Source organism: Zalophus californianus, chromosome 9 (assembly GCF_009762305.2).
Source record: "Zalophus californianus isolate mZalCal1 chromosome 9, mZalCal1.pri.v2, whole genome shotgun sequence".
Lineage (NCBI taxonomy): Eukaryota > Metazoa > Chordata > Mammalia > Carnivora > Otariidae > Zalophus > Zalophus californianus.
In genome coordinates, this window is record NC_045603.1 from 108,179,162 (window position 1) to 108,196,274 (window position 17,113).

Here is a 17,113-nt window from a genome sequence, read left to right on the forward strand (position 1 = left end):
TCCCCAGATAATTTGTATTCTCAATATTTTTTTGTTATATCTTGTTTTAGTGATCGTGGTGGAGAAGACCCAAACCAGAAAGTAATCCATGGGGTTATTAACTCCTTTGTTCATGTTGAACAGTATAAGAAAAAATTCCCCTTAAAGGTAAAAAGCCTCCTTTAAAAACATAATCAGACCTTTAATTTCTTAAACTGCTTGTTCTAATTTTTTAAATATGATTTATTTATTTTTTATTTTTTTATTAAATATGATTTTAATTGGTTTATTTAGTTTTATCAGGAAATCTTTGAGTCTCCCTTTCTGACTGAAACAGGAGAGTATTACAAACAAGAAGCTTCAAATTTATTACAAGAATCAAACTGCTCACAGTATATGGAAAAGGTAAGAAAGAACATATTATGTTAAATGCATCATCTCTTATATATCAGGCATGGTTTTATTTAACATTTGTTTTCTTAGTTAATATATTTTTTTGGTGGAAAAAGGGTTTTTTTTGTTTGATCATCGCTCTGAGTTATAGTTAATATACAGTACCTATTGATAAATCATTGTTCTTGCTGTGGCATTCTCCATGAGGAAAAGTTCTATCCAGTTTTCATCATGGTTGATGCTTCTTGATAAATCCTGATTGCTTGATTTGCTTGTCTTTACAATTAATATTCACATTCTTGGCAAAAGAATAAATTATATTTGTGTTTAGTAGATGTTTGAGGAATAGGATAAGTTTAGAAGCTAGGTGTTTGGGTTTTTATCTTTTCCTTCTTTACAACGGAAGGAAAAATATAATAATTCTAGATACTCAGGTTACTCTTTTGATGTGTTCAGTTTTTGGAAGACTGAGAAAAACTCCACAAGAAATTTTAATTAATCCTTAAACCAACACGTATTGATTACTATTTTTAAAATCCCATGTATACTTTTTTTTAGTAAAGGAATAGTCGTGTTACAAAGTCAGTCATCATATAAGATGTATTAAATTTTTAGCCGGGTTTTTTCATTTGCAGTACTGAATTCCAAGCGTTTTATTATCCGATGATTTTTGTTAGTTTGTTTAGCCAAGAAGATAATGTGTTGCAAGTGGAATAGCTGTAGAGTGGCCTCCGTAGATCACAGGTCAAGAAATACCAGTACATTGTTATAAATTCCACAAAGCCCAGGTCTGGAAGTCTGAGCTGTTCAATTCTCTTCCTGCTGTTGAAACTGATTAGCTCTAGGACCTCAACGAAGCCTTCTAGGACATTTTCTCCATCTATTAATTAAGTACAGGTTATACCAAGTCAGTGGCTCTTAGCTTTAAGCCCTTTATGCTTCTTAAACTCTCGTTAAAGGTTCTAGATCCAATCCTGAAAAGTGCACACGGATTGTCAGTGATACATATATACTCCTTGTTATATTTGGCTCTCAAAAAGAGGCCCTTGACAAAAATATTGTATGTTCCACTTATAGAGAGCCATACACTGTCTAGAATATGGAATATCTAGAATAGGTAAATTCATAGAGACAGAAAGTAGATGAGAAGTTATTGGGAGGAGAGAATGAGGAATTATTTTGTAATGGTTACAAAGTTTTTGTTGGGTGTGATGAAAAAGTTTTAGAAATAGTTGCACAACATTGTGAGTGTAATTAATGCCACTGAATAGCACACTCAAAAATGGTTAAAATGGCATATTTTATGTTACATGTATTTTACCACAATTTTGAAAACACTAATGTAATACACCCCAAACCATTGAATTATAATTTTAAGTGGATAAATCATACAATAAGTAAATTATATCTCAAACTGTTGAAATGAGGACCATTGGAAATTACGTTTGGGAAGTACCATTTATAAGATTAGTTCATTTAATTAACAGACTAATGTAGCCTTCCTGCTTCTCTTTCTCTATTTTACCTGTAGTTTTGGCCTTTTCTCCCCAGCTGTAAGTGGTTTTATAACTCTTTGAAGCCCCCCCATTGAGACACTCCACTCTTGCCTTCCTTTCTTTTGATGTGCACCCCTCCCCTGCCATTATCATTAATTTTTTCCCTTTTCTCATCCTCCCTCATCTCCTGACTCTAATTCCTGTTGCATTTAGTTAATCGATAAACATTAAAGTTACAGTACGCTATAATGACCAACAGGCATAATCCTTTTAAGGGATAGTTCTCTTTTAAAAGAAAAACTTTTTGACAAAAATGACTTTCTTTAAATAGGCACTGAACATCTTTTAGTCCAGGTACCTTCTTGCCTACTTTTGGTTTCTGTGACTTTTCCCTAGACTTCTGGCCCCACCAGGGAGCATAGTAGGAAAGATAGGACCTTGAGTCTCTCTCTTCAGTCTTTTTTTTTTTTTTTAAAGATTTTATTTACTTATTTGAGAGAGAGAATGAGAGATAGCACGAGAGGGAAGAGGGTCAGAGGGAGAAGCAGACTCCCTGCTGAGCAGGGAGCCCGATGCGGGACTCGATCCCGGGACTCCAGGATCATGACCTGAGCCGAAGGCAGTCGCTTAACCAACTGAGCCACCCAGGCGCCCTCTCTCTTCAGTCTTTGCCTCATTTTCATCAAAAGGTATCTGAGAGGTATCCAGGAATGATGTGTTATTTCCCCTCTCAACATCACCTTCCTTCCCAGTATTACCTTCTTATGTCCAGGCAAAGTCAGCAGTACTCTCCAAAGGCTTGACTGTATATAGTTCTCTGGGACCAGTTAAGTTCAGAAACTCTAGGTACATAGCTTCATATAGTAGAATGTTTTCAAAGTCTAAACATTTGTGTGTGTATGTGCTATGCTAGCATGATTTTAATTGCGAATGTAGTTTTCTTTTGAGGTAGAAATTAGCCAGATTCTTTAGCTTTTATCTTTATTAGCTGGTTCTTGTTAATATTAATCAGTGTATTGTTGGTAGCCCAGTGTTTCTTATATAGGATAAGCTTTACTAAAGCTCTTGATTGACATATTTAAGTATGACTAAATATAATTGACTTTGAAAAATTTTAATGAAATCTTTAATTTGGTAATTATCATGTATATACTGATTACATTTACTTTTTATAAGAAGAGGGACCAACATAAAATAATTAGGTTAAACCACTTGATCCAGTTGATATAAACTATTTTTTAGTTTGATAGTTGAATATTCATAGAGTGACCACCTGTTCTGGTTTTTAATAATTTTTACTCACTTTTCCTGTTGCATGTAAGGTTTCCTATATAATAGGATGATCAGGGTCAGTAAATGAAGACAAAATGCAGACCACTTAACTTTAGTTCGTGTTCGTAAGATTTTGGTAAAATGTAGGGGATAGCTAATAGCCTAAATAAAAATTTGAAATGATTTATGGAATGTGGGTTTAAATTGGTTATGTAATCCTTATTTGTTACCTGGCCATCTTTAATTGAGCCATTAAAATTAGACTGCCTAAGTTACTTACTGATATTACAGGTTTTTCCTCATAGTAGGTCGTGACTGTAAGAATATATTTCTAAAGGTTCTAGGTAGATTAAAAGATGAAGAAATTCGATGTCGAAAATACTTGCATCCAAGTTCATATACTAAAGTGATTCATGAATGTCAGCAACGAATGGTAGCAGACCACTTACAGTTCCTACATGCAGAATGTCATAATATCATCCGACAAGAGAAAAAAAATGGTAAGTGATATGAAACAGTGAATGTGAATAGAAATTAAATTATAAACCCACTTTCTACATCATCTCCAAGCCTCCTTAGATTTCAGACATTTTTAGTAATAATCTAAAATATTTGATATGCCTTTTTACCAATTCTTAATCTTTAAAAGGACTATTTTGGAAAGGTATGTTTTCAAAGTGTATTCCAAAGTCAAAAGAAAAACTAGGAAAAGGTGTTTGCACATTTTTACATATCACAAGGGCTAATTTCCTTAATACATTAAGAGTTTCTAATAAACAGCAGGAAAAAAAGCACAGATGAAAAGGAAATATAAATAGATTTTAAATATATGCAGATGCTCAATCTCATTTAAAATAGAAGAAAATACAAAATAAAGATATGAGATACTAGTAATAAGCAATAAAAAATGGAATTTTTTAAAGATTTTATTTATTTATTAGAGAGAGAGAGAGCACAAGCAGGGGGAGTGGCAGGCAGAGGGAGAAGCAGACTCCCCACTGAGCAAGGAGCCCGATGTGGGGCTCTACCTCAAGACCCTGGGATCATGACCTGAGCCAAAGGCAGGCGCTTAACCAGCTGAGCCACCCAGGTGTCCCAAAATGGAATTTTTTTAAAGGAGAAAATAGCACTAAAAATTTTCAAATAACAGGGAATAAACATAACAAGATACGTGCCAGACCCACACAGGAAATGAAACATTGTTGAAAGCAACATTGATTTATAGATCCAGGAGAATCTACTCAAAACTGCAGTGGTTTTTTTGGTTTGTTTGTTTTAATTGTGAAAGTTAAACTCTTAGACTAAGAAAAGTCAAGACAGTCTTGAAGACCATCATGGGAAGACTTTGCAGGATAGCATGACTTATGATAAAACCACAGTAATTAGGACAATGAGACATTGGTGCGAGGGTAAACAAATAGACCAATGGAATAAAATAGCCTAGAATAACCCTTGCATATATAGATACTTGATTTAAGACCAAGGTGACACAGTAGAGCAGTAGGTGAAAGATAGTCTTTTTAACACACAATGCTGAGTCCATTGGATATTCACTTGGGAAAAAGTAACGTTTGATCTTTGCCTCAGATACCGTATACAGAATCAGTCAATACATTGTAGGCTTTTGACCTACATGTAAAACAGTAGCACTTTGAGAAGATAATACAGGAGAATAACTTAATGACCTTGAAGTAAGGAAAGATATTTTTAAATGAGACACAAAAAACATTAACCACAAAGGAAAGATTGATCAAGTGGACTGCATTTAAAAAAAACCTTTGGATCATTAAAAGACCATTAAGAGCATCAAAAGACAATCATAGGGTAATATATTTGCAATCACTGAAGAAGGATTATGTCCAAAATATAAAACGGTCAAGAAATTTGAACAGGTACTGCAGAGTAGAGGATATCCAAGTGGCCAGTAAACATATACAAAGGCCCTAAATCTTATTAAAATAGAGGAATGCAAATTAAAATCCACACTAAGATATCAGAGAACTCACATTTTGATATAAAATTTAAAAGACCATTAGAGGGGAGGGGGTGGGGGATGGGTTAGCCCAGTGATGGGTATTAAGGAGGGCATGTACTGCGTGGAGCACTGGGTGTTAGACGAAAACAATGAATTGTGGATCACCACATCAAAAACTAATGATGTATTGTATGGTGATTAACATAACAAAAAAAAATACTAGGGTAAAACTGGAGAGATTGTTGAAATTTAGATAGTGTTAAATAAAGCAAGAGATTCTGGGAGGAAAAAAATAAAAGACCAAATATAGTATGTGTTGGGAAGTGTGTAGAGGAGCAAGAATTTGTTATATACCCTGGGCTCGGAGTATAAATTGGTGCAACTACTTTGAAAAACTGACATTGACTCTTAAGGCTGAATGTATGCATATCTTCTGATTCAGCCCTTCCAATCCCAGATATATAATCCCCTGCCCAAACTGCATGCAAATATATACAAAAAGGTAAAACAATGTTCATAGCAGCATTACTTGTATTAGCTCCAAACCAGAAATAACTCAAATGTCCACTAACAGTAGAATAAAGTGCAGTATACTCCTATAATGGAATATTATTAGAGAAGTGAAAATGAACAATTACAGCTACATACAAAATGTAGATGAGCCTTATAAACATGTTGAATGAAAGAAACCAAACATGAAGGAATTGTATGATTCCATTTTTATAAATAGTTCAAAACAGGCAAAACTAATCTGTGGGTTGGTAGTCATGATAGCAGTTACCTTTGCAGAAGAGCAAGAGGAATAGTGTTTGGGAGGAGGTATGAAGGGAACTTCTAGGTGTAGGGAATGTCTGTTTCATACCCTGGGGGGTGATGTCGTGGGTGTGTATGTGTTCACTTGTGATAATTCATTGAGATATATACTTATGGTTTGTACACTTTTTGTATATGTGTTATATTTCAATAAAAAGTTTAAAATAGAAAGCACTGCACTGAGACATCATTTTCAACGGGAAAGATCAAAACGTTGATAACACGTTGTTGGCAAGGGAACTTCCTGCTACTGGGAGCTGTGTTAGAAGGATCTGTCTATAAGATGAAGCTCTGGCACAATAGTCCCACTTCCAGGGATTTATACTACAGATATTCTTGCCCATATACAGGATTATTAATTGTAATACTGTAATATCAAGAGATTAGAAACAACCAAGTTTTCATCAATTTTTAAGAAATTATAATATAGCTATATAATGGGGGTGCTATGCAATTGTAAAATAACCTTTATGTAATAATATAAAAAGATCTCTAAGTTAAAATGTTGTGTTCTGCAGTTGCAAATAATACATAAAATATGCTACCCTATTTGTGTAAAAAGAGGCAGAGGGAAGACTATATGTATTTGTTTGAATGTGCATGAAACATCTTTGAACTGTTATTAACTACAATATTGCTTTCCTGTGGATGGTTGGGCGATGGGTGTAGGGGACTTTCTTTGCATTCTCTTATAATTCTGCATTTTGAACCATACATTACCAAATACATTAAAATATTTTTTGAACTCTTTGGAAATTTAATAATCAAATTTTTTTTTTCTCTGCAGACATGGCAAATATGTATGTCTTACTTCGTGCTGTGTCCACTGGTTTACCTCATATGATTCAGGAGCTGCAAAATCATATCCATGATGAGGGCCTTAGAGCAACCAGTAACCTTACTCAGGAAAATGTGAGTTATATAAGGAACTGGATATTTTTCTCTTAATCAGATTATCATGGAGTTTCTCTTACGACTTTACTGTTTTAAACAATGACAAAAAAGTCCATGATAACAAATGAAACATCTTTATTAAAATGTGTTAAACCTGTAGTTTGTTGGCCTCCTTCTGGAATTATCGTATTATTAGAAAATCATTGAATGAAATAGGCTTCTTCATAGTCATATTGATGTGTTCATTTAGCAGTTGTTAATTAACTTCTCACAGAAAAATATGTTTGCTGTTTCTAAATGATTGTGTTTCTATGTAATTGGCATTAATAGTTGTAGTGGTAATGGTATTAATCAGTAGTAATATAGGCAAGTTACAATTTGCTTTCTTTGTATATGCTCTGAATTTGGTAGCCCAAGAAGCAAATTTAAATTAAGACAGTCTTCTCTAAATATATGCTTGCTACCCAAAATATCCAGCAGTGATCCTCATGTCTCTAATACTTATCTTTCTGAAGAGTTCCCTGCCAACCAAATGACTATTTACAGCAAGGTGTCTTTCCTCTCAAAGTGTGTTACTGTCATCAAATCTTGTTGGATCAACTTCTTTGTTATTACTTAGTGATGGCTTAACCAATAAGATAGACATCATATGAAAAGTTATTTCTCTTCCTGAAGTAGAGCTTTGGCTCTTCATTTGCAATAATTTTTATATGGACATCATCATTCAGAAGCATTTATTAAATGCTGATCACTTCAGTGATTTTATGTTCTGCCACAGTAATGCATTAAGTAAAACCATTAGTTTATATTATTAGTCTTTTAGATTCAGGGTGTTGAATGATATTGGGCAAAGAGCCATAGGGTGCGGTGTCAAGGACGGGGATGGAAGTGTAAGAGAATACATCTGTAGGAGACCCAAATCATTTTAGCTGACGTAGTTCCCTCCAGTAAGTTCAAAAACTCACTTTTGCACTGCTGGATACTTCTTCCGTCTCAGATGTGGGGGAATTGTACTGCTTAGTTCAGGGGTCTCTATTTTCACAGACTCTGGCTTTTTAACTCTTCTTTTTCTCTCGGCCTTCAGTAGCTTTGAAGGCAGTTTTTGTTTATATAATCCTCTATGAAAGTGATAGGCCTGGTAGTTCAGAGGCTGTATCATGTTACCCTGAAGATACGGTATTCCAACACAGAGAGGAGTGTTTTTAGTGGGTTCTTCTGGCAGAAGAACTCCAGTCCTGCATTTCTCTAGGGTTGAATGACAAGCTAATTTCAATATTAAAGTTCTAGATTTTTAAGGCTATCTTAGCTAAAAACATTTTTGAGGGTTTGTGTGTGTGTGTGTGTGTGTGTGTGTGTGTGTGTGTGTGTGTACTATTAATTTGCTTGGGGAAAACTTTACACGTAATTAAACAATTTTTTTAGTAAGCCTCATTTTATCCTTGAACTTCTTAAAATGTGATTTTTGTACTTTGTATTTCACATTTTTAGATGCCAACACTATTTGTGGAGTCAGTTTTGGAAGTACATGGTAAATTTGTTCAACTTATCAACACTGTTTTAAATGGTGATCAGCACTTTATGAGTGCATTGGATAAGGTAACTTTTTAATATGCATATATATAATTTATTTAATCACCATTCTTTAGGCAGTTTCAGAATTAGGGCTCCTAATTGATTGTGTATGTGATTTCTAATCTAGACAAAGTCAAAATAGAAATACAACTTTCAGATTAATAACTGAGTGGTTAAATTGAATGCTTGAATTATATGGGAATTGAATTTCCCATGAGTATGCTACATGGGGGAATTGCTAATAAACTAGTATCTTCTAAAAAAATGCATGTGTAGAAACAAATAACGCAACATATTTTAAGAAAAAAAGAAGAAGATAACAGGAGAGGAAGAAAAGGGGAGTATGTCAGAGGGGGAGACGAACCATGAGAGATGATGGACTCTGAAAAACAAACTGAGGGTTCTAGAGGGGAGGGGGTAGGGGGATGGGTTAGCCTGGTGATGGGTATTGAGGAGGGCACGTTCTGCATGGAGCACTGGGTGTTATGAACAAACAATGAATCATGGAACACTGCACCAAAAAACTAATGATGTAATATATGGTGATTAACATAACAATAAAAATTTAAAAAAATGCATGTGTAATTTTAATATCCTTTAGTGCTGATTTTTCCTTTAAATATAATACTAAGGTACTATACTGAATAATATTTGAAATAAAAATAAGTATGTTTTACAAACTTTTGGATTTTGGTAACCTTTAAAGGAAATTTGTTTACATGGTTATTATAAGATTTTTAAAAATGTAGTCTTATTTTATCTGTGTCCAAAAACCAGTAATGAATTATAGAGAATATCTTTCAGTAGGAAGAGTATATATAATTTTTTATATAATTATCATGAGGGTTACAGTTAGAAATTTACCCTGTGTTAAATATGAAAACAGGAACACACTACCATCAGAATGCCGTGTTTTGTGTGAGGCAGTAATTTTTGGATGTACAGATTATAGCATACTATATTGAACCAGCTGCACTTTTACCCCATTACTGGGGGCTAATTACTGGTCTGTTTTCTTATTTAGGCCCTTACATCAGTTGTAAATTACAGAGAACCCAAGTCTGTTTGCAAAGCACCTGAACTGGTAAGTTTTGATGGTTGCTTAAAAGTAATCTTACCAGACAATCATTATTAGAGAAAGAAAACTGAGGAAAGCATCACATTAATTTGGTTTTATAGTATCTTTCAAAAAAAGATGAAATTAAATTATTAAAAATAAAAATGATTATGTACATTGTTTATAATTTGCCATTTATTTAAGGAATGCAATCAGCCATGTATTAAAGCCTTTTTTTAAAGGAATAACTGAGGGAAAATACTCCATTTCACAACGTTTGGCGTTTAAAGCATGTGTGCTTTGGAATAATTTGCATTACTTCTCATAGGGATTTTGTTTTATCTGAAATCTAAAGGAAGTTGTATGGTAAATTTTTGTTAGCCTTTACAGGAAATTTGCTTACCAAGGTTGTTGTAAGATTTTTAAAAAGTACTTGTTTAATGTAAAAAATACCAGAGCCTCTCAAAACTCATCTAGATATTCTTTTGAAACTTTTATTACTTATATCAGTGCTTTATTGGGCTCTACATGTTGATTAGATCTTTTTTACTTATTTCTAGTTTTTTTTTTAACCTTATAGAATATATTTTAAGTTCTTTGGGGCATATTCATAATTTTTAAGACATAAGCTTTAGGATGGCAAAGACCTTACCCATTGATCTTATTTTGTATTGTTGCCACTTTGCCTCCTTTGAGGCATGATATGTACAGAAGGGCCCTATCTAAGATTTACTGTCAATTTCTACTTGAGCTTGCTAAGTACTGTGACAACTTATTAAAGAAGTCAGCGAAGGGGATGACCGAGAATGAAGTAGAGGACAAACTCACGAGCTTCATTACCGTTTTCAAGTATATCGATGATAAGGATGTTTTTCAAAAGGTAAGTTGTTAATAGAGAAGCTTTATTTGTGTTTTAGTCAGCTTTGATTTGATTTTGAACTTCAAATCATCAGAAAGAAAGTAATCTTTAAAAATATTTTTTAATACAGTTCTACGCAAGAATGCTGGCAAAACGTTTAATTCATGGGTTATCTATGTCTATGGATTCTGAAGAAGCCATGATCAATAAATTAAAGGTAATTTAAGCCTTTGATCTGATAATGTCCTAGAAATTATTCCATGAGCACATAAAGATATTCATTGGAGCATTATATGTAGTAATGAAATATTTCATCAATAGGAGACTGGTTAAAAAATATAGAATGTATATTCATGTGGTGGGATATGCAAATACTGTATTGAAAAGACAGAATCTCTCTATATTGATTTAGAATCATCCACAAGATATAAACAATGTTAACTTTACAAAAGACTTGTATTACTTAATGAATGAATACAGCTAAAGTATTCCTTTAAGTACAAGCTTTGGAGTGCAGTTGAATTTCAGGTCATTTTTATGTCATTTTGGCATACACACTGATGAGATAAATAGCTGATTCATATTTATCGTGAGTTAGTAGTTGATAATTTCTACATAGTAGACATTGAATATACCATGTGGTCCTTTTTAAATATACCAGTCAATAGTTATCTTTTGATTTTTAAAAATAATGTAAACACAAAGCATTTTATATCCCAAATTAGAGATCCAAATGTTCTGAACTGGTGATGACAGAGTTTTGAATAATTTCAAGGAAGTGGATTTCTTCATTATTCAGTAGATGGTATTAAAAATATGCCTAAGTACCCTCCTTTTTAAACTGACTACTGACTCAAATATGCCTAGTCATCTTTCGTGTGTATTTGATCCTATATATAAACTTTATAAGGTATCTTACATATAATAATGGAGCATTTTGTAGTGTTGAAATAAGATACATGGATTTATAGAAAAGTTTTTATTTTAAAGGGAAATTTATTGTTTTATAAATCTGTATTTTCATTTATTCTGCATTGAAAAGGAAAAAATCTTTGAAAGGTTTTGCTTTGAATAGCTGCTTTGGATTATGAATAATATAGGCCTTTGGAGTAAATATATAAGCAGGACCTTTGACCATAGACCTATCAGTAGAAACACATTCTTTTTTTTTTTTTTTTTTAATTTTATTTATTTGACAGAGAGAGACACAGCTAGAGAAGGAACACAAGCAGGGGGAGTGGGAGAGGGAGAAACAGGCTTCCCGCGGAGCAGGGAGCCCGATGTGGGGCTCGATCCCAGAACCCTGGGATCATGACCCGAGCCAAAGGCAGACGCTTAACGACTGAGCCACCCAGGCGCCCCAGTAGAAACACATTCTTAATAATCAGTATGGTTTTTTATTTTTCTTTTTAAATCTTATATTTTTAAAAACTTTTTCTTTTACAGCAAGCCTGTGGTTATGAGTTTACCAGCAAGCTACATCGGATGTATACAGATATGAGCGTCAGTGCCGATCTCAACAATAAATTTAACAATTTTATCAAAAATCAAGACACAGTAATAGATTTGGGAATTAGTTTCCAAATATATGTTCTGCAGGTATGAGTATGTGTTCCATTGTGGGCATTTATTTACCACTTCAAATATTCTGATGCAAAGGATTAATGTATGGATGCCTGATTACATTTCTTTCAATCAGTGGATGGTAGCTTCTAAAGTTAACATGTTATATTGAATTGGAATGAAATGTGTCATGATAGAAATGTTGATGGGTTTTATCAACATTTTGAGGAAGGTAAAACAAAAAGGCGCTTTAGTCACTTAAATCATTTTACAAATTTTTATTTTTAAGTTAGGTATTTATTTGTTTAACTTCTTTCCTTCTAGGCTGGTGCATGGCCTCTTACTCAGGCTCCTTCATCTACATTTGCAATTCCCCAGGAATTGGAAAAAAGTGTACAGATGGTAAGTTTGCAGGAAATATGTTATAAGACCAAAGAAACTTTAATAATTGTCTTCATGTTATATTACTTTAAATATTTTTCCAAAGTCTTCAGGCCTCATATGATATAAAAGTATATGCACAAATGATAGTTTGTCTGCCTGTAGGAAGTGTTAAGTTAGTGTAGTTCCTAATATTAAAACTAAAATGCTAAGGGTGTGTCATACGGTTCTTTATCAAAGTGTATCTCTTATTTTTATTAAATCAGTTATCTGCTCTTAAGCAGTTTTAAATTACAGAAATTTTGGTATTAGAAGAAAATTTAGAACCCAGTACTTAAAATAGTCATTTTCTAACTTTTCATTTGAATTTGGAGCCAATTTTGTGCCCCCACATTTATCCCCTATAATAGTTATTTTTATTTCTGGGCTGTAATTTAGGTAAGTATTGGAATGTGAAATAATCTAGAAAAAATGCTTTAAAGTGTGACTGAATATAAACCTTACAACGCTTACCAAAAAGCTTTTAAAGAGACTATATCTTTACAGCTTTATTGGGATATAATTAATATACCATATGTCCTAGCCTGTTCAGGTTCCTATAATAAAATACCACAGACTGGGTAGCTTATAAACAACAGAAGTATATTGCTCACAGTTCTGGAGGCTGGACACCTGAGATCAGGGTGCCAGCGTGGTCACGTGAGGGCCCTCTCAAGGTCACAGACTTCTTGTGTCCTCACATGGTAGAATGGGCTGTGGGGTCTCTTTTATAGTAAGCACTAATCCCATTCATGAGGGCTCCATCCTCATGATTTGAGCACCTCCCAAAGGCCTCACCTCCTAATACTATCATACTGGGCATTAGGATTTAGTATATGAATTTGAGAGGGACACAAATGTTCAAACCATAGCACTATATAATTCATTCATTCAAAGTATATAATTTCAGTGATTTTTAGTATATTCACAGTTGTGCAACCACCACACAATTTCAGAACATTCTTATTGCCCCAGAACTATCTCTCTAAAACCCCCTACCTATTAATAGTCATTCCCCATTTTCCCCCAACTCCCTTCCCCACTCCTCCCAGCCCTAGGCGATCTACTTTCTTTCTCTGTAGATTTGCCTCTTCTGGACATCTCAAAGTCTTACCATTTGTGACTTCATTCACTCAGCATAATGTCAGGGCTTATCCCATGTTGTAGCATGTATCAATAGTTAATTCCTTTTTATTGCCAAATAATATTCTATTGTATGGATATACCAAATTTTATTTGTCCATTCATCAGTTGATGGACATTTGGGTTGTTTCCACCTTTTTGGTATATGAAAATGCTACTGTGAACATTCATGTACAAGTTTTTGAGTGGACATGTTTTCATTTCTCTTGAAACTAACCTTTTTTAATTTCCTAACTCATCAAAAGAGGTTTCTTATCTCTTGACTGGATGGAAGTTTGGGTAGCATTTTTTTCTAAAGAAATCTTCATTATTGCATTTGGGCAGTAACTTGAGGTTGAAAATGGTATTTCATTACACTATTCCCTACAGATGTTTGCAATGGGTAATTTGAGTCATTTTTTAAAGTAAGTGTGTTTTTTGTTTCTTTCAAAATAAGGATTATAAAGACAATAACACAGTGTAGGCTCTGGAATCATAATTTCTGGTTTCATATGTCCTGCCATTTACTATGCTCTGTGACTTTGGGCAAATAACTTTCTGATATTTCTGATGTTAGGACTACTCAGAGTGTTGATATGAAGATAAAATGAAATAATGTAAAGCGCTTAGCCTGGTGTATAGTAAGTACTCAATAAATGGTAGCTGATATAGAAGAAGTAATAGTTATAGTAGTAGTGATAATAGCAGAGTATAAACAACCAGGTAGATTTCAAGATACCAAGCATAAGGTAGACTAGGAGTCTAACTTAAGAACTTCTTGAGTCTTCTTTAGAAAGGCATGATAGCACAACCATCTTAAAACCTGTATGAAGAAAAGCATTCATTTGGGTGGGCAGGTTATTATGGATTTTGTAAAAAGGATAGATGCAAGCTAGGGGTAGGAGATGGGGTAGCCAGGTAAGACATTTTGATGTACTCATCTTTAACAGTACTAAAACTTACTTCTTAAAAGAACCTGAGTTTTTGAATTGCAATTAAGGCAGAGAATAGGTGCTGCCAGAAATAGTTTCCTTCTAATTTTATGTTGTGGTTCTCTCTCCCCTTGAGTTAATCATTTTCCATTAACAGTTTTTTAACCCCTTCAACTTTTATTAATGTATAACCTTCATCAGGTTTCAGTTTCTTCATTTGCAAACAGGAAGTGGGTTCTTTTCTGACTATAAAATTATGATTCTAAGAATATTGTCCTCTCCATTTGGATTTTCTCTAAATACCAGTAGAGGGAGTTTGTCCTTCTATTTTTTTCCTAGTAAATCCAAGTGTTCAGTTACATAGGACTCAAAATTCATCTGTGTACTTAACACTGTACATTTTCACATATAAATTAATTCATCTTGCCTTAGTGATGATTTATATGTTTTATATCTTAATCTTAAATATAGCAGTTTATCAAAAATGACTTTCATTTTACACATATGAATCTTAAAACTATGGAAATGAAGCTTTAATTAAAAGTAATTTATTTTGCATATTAGACCAATAATCTTCATTGTTGTATTTCTTTTGTACCTGGTCTACAAATCTGAATAATACCGAAGAAATATAAAGTAGTGTGTATTAGTGCAGCTCTTTATTAGAAGTAAATATGAATTGTTTATTTTTAAGGCCCTTTGAGTTCTAATTAATACTCTCAAATGGTATTTAAAGAATGGTGTCCTAGCCTGACTATTATTTATTTTAAAATGAGAAGTTTAGGCAAGATATATTTTTTACTAATAAACTTTGGTAGCATAATTGTTTAATGATATAATGAAGCAAGGTTTTATAACTTTTGTCTTTGAATACCAGATGAATTTATAATGTTTCCATTTGGTACTCAATCTTTTTGTTCTTGACTAGTTATTTATGAAAATCTTTAAGCAGATTTTAAATTTAAGGGTAAAGGAGTGTTTTCTGTTGGCATATCTGTTATTATCAATAAAACTTTATTGATAGTACTAGTTGTTAGGAGTAGAAAGAGGCAAAACATTGCCTTCAGAGCTTGGAATATACATCCCGATGCAGGGCTCGATCCCTGAAATATACATCCTTGCACTTAAATAATTTAGAACATTTTAAAGTTTGGTTTTCTCAATTTCAGAATGTTTTATTTTGCTTTTGTCCACAAAGTCATTATAAATGTTTCATAATTAAATTAGGAGTTATATAATAGTAATTGAATTTTATTGACACCTTTGAAGGTTATTAATTAGTCAAAGCCTACTTCTGGGATCCTTTCATGACATTATTTTTACTTTCATTTGTCTAGATTAGATCCAGGCAGAAAATCCTAAGTATTTCAATTGTTAGTTATTTCCTGTCTATCATGCCAGGGACTTGGTGGATTTGCACCATTGGAGGGAAGGCATGCTCAGCAAGTTAGCTTACCAGGACTAAGCAAACTTGGAATAGACTGCTGAAAAAATTCACTAATTCTCTTGGCTGGCAGGTCAAACATTGCTGATTGCTTTATTGAAACTTTGTTTTGGGAGTACAGAAGGTTAAGTTTGATACAATTAAAAGCTTTAGGTGTAAATATTACATGTGGCACATTATGCTGAAAGTATGTCCACAATTCTGAATTGTGATTTGATGTGTTTGCTTATTTTTCAGTTTAATAATGAAATTGAGTGTTTCGGGTTTTGTTTTGTTTTTTTTACATTTCAGTATCATTTTCTCACTATATATTTATGTTCTGACTCTTTAAAAGATATTTTTTGGATTGATGTCCTTCAATTACACATTCAATTCAGGGAAAGAGTTTTTTAAATTTCAAAGCAACGTTAATAGAATGTTAAATTGTTTACAGTAATATCAACAAAAGATATAAAGATGAGTACTTTGAAGTTTTGTTTGTATTAGTGTTTGGCTGGATGTGGAAGTTAAATTGTAGATACCACCTTATAGGTAACCACAGAAATATTAACCTGTCACTTCAGCAAAGGCATATGTTGGCAAATAGGAAAATAGAAATGAAGGTATGATTTGCATTTTCATATTGAAATTTATATGATGGTGTTTTTGGTCAGTAATTAGTATTTATAAAGTCCAAATTGCTATCATTCAAAACTGATAATCATTGACTATCTCATTTCTGAATTTATACAAAAAGTCAAATGTGGAGGGCTGTGGTTTAGTGGAGAGAACCCTGGACAAAGTTGTAAGTGAAAAGAGCTGCACTAATATTTGTATGATCTTGGTCAGGGACTTGCATGGATATGCTTTCTCATCTATAAAATGAGTAAGTGTACCAGATGGGTTATAATGTCTTCTCTGACATCAATTTCTTTTGTGTAGTAATAGCTAAGTAAGTTATGTTATAGTAGCTGAAAATACTTTTTTTTCTTTTTTACAGTTTGAATTATTTTACAGCCAGCATTTCAGTGGAAGGAAACTGACATGGTTACATTATCTCTGTACAGGTAACATGCATTTAATTATATCTAGTGTGGTGAAATTTACCTGATAAAAGTATCTTAATTTAGGAAAAGATTTCTTATAGCCTAATGATAGTTTTTTTCCCTAATGATGGCTTTTAACCTCTTTTCCTCTGTCTACCCTGCTGGTTATCATTAAAGCAACTATTAATGAAGTTTAAGTGCAGCACTTTTTTTTTAAGATTTTTATTTGTTTATTTGAGAGAGAGCACACGCAGCGGGAGGGGCAGAAGGAGAGGGAGAAGCAGACTCCCCACAGAG

At 33.3% G+C, this 17,113-nt stretch overlaps 1 protein-coding gene across 4 annotated transcripts in view; it reads left to right on the forward strand.

The window, feature by feature from the left end:
* Positions 1-17,113, forward strand: part of CUL2 (cullin 2) — a 102,439-nt gene that overhangs the window by 73,977 nt on the left and 11,349 nt on the right. For all 4 annotated transcript variants that reach the window (XM_027594885.2, XM_027594887.1, XM_027594884.1 and 1 more), the window contains 11 exons: positions 51-147; positions 274-384; positions 3,478-3,640; positions 6,716-6,840; positions 8,311-8,418; positions 9,419-9,478; positions 10,203-10,331; positions 10,441-10,527; positions 11,757-11,909; positions 12,198-12,275; positions 16,771-16,837. In XM_027594885.2, the coding sequence (XP_027450686.1) occupies positions 51-147; positions 274-384; positions 3,478-3,640; positions 6,716-6,840; positions 8,311-8,418; positions 9,419-9,478; positions 10,203-10,331; positions 10,441-10,527; positions 11,757-11,909; positions 12,198-12,275; positions 16,771-16,837 (1,178 nt within the window). The remainder of the gene's footprint in view (positions 1-50; positions 148-273; positions 385-3,477; positions 3,641-6,715; positions 6,841-8,310; positions 8,419-9,418; positions 9,479-10,202; positions 10,332-10,440; positions 10,528-11,756; positions 11,910-12,197; positions 12,276-16,770; positions 16,838-17,113) is intronic.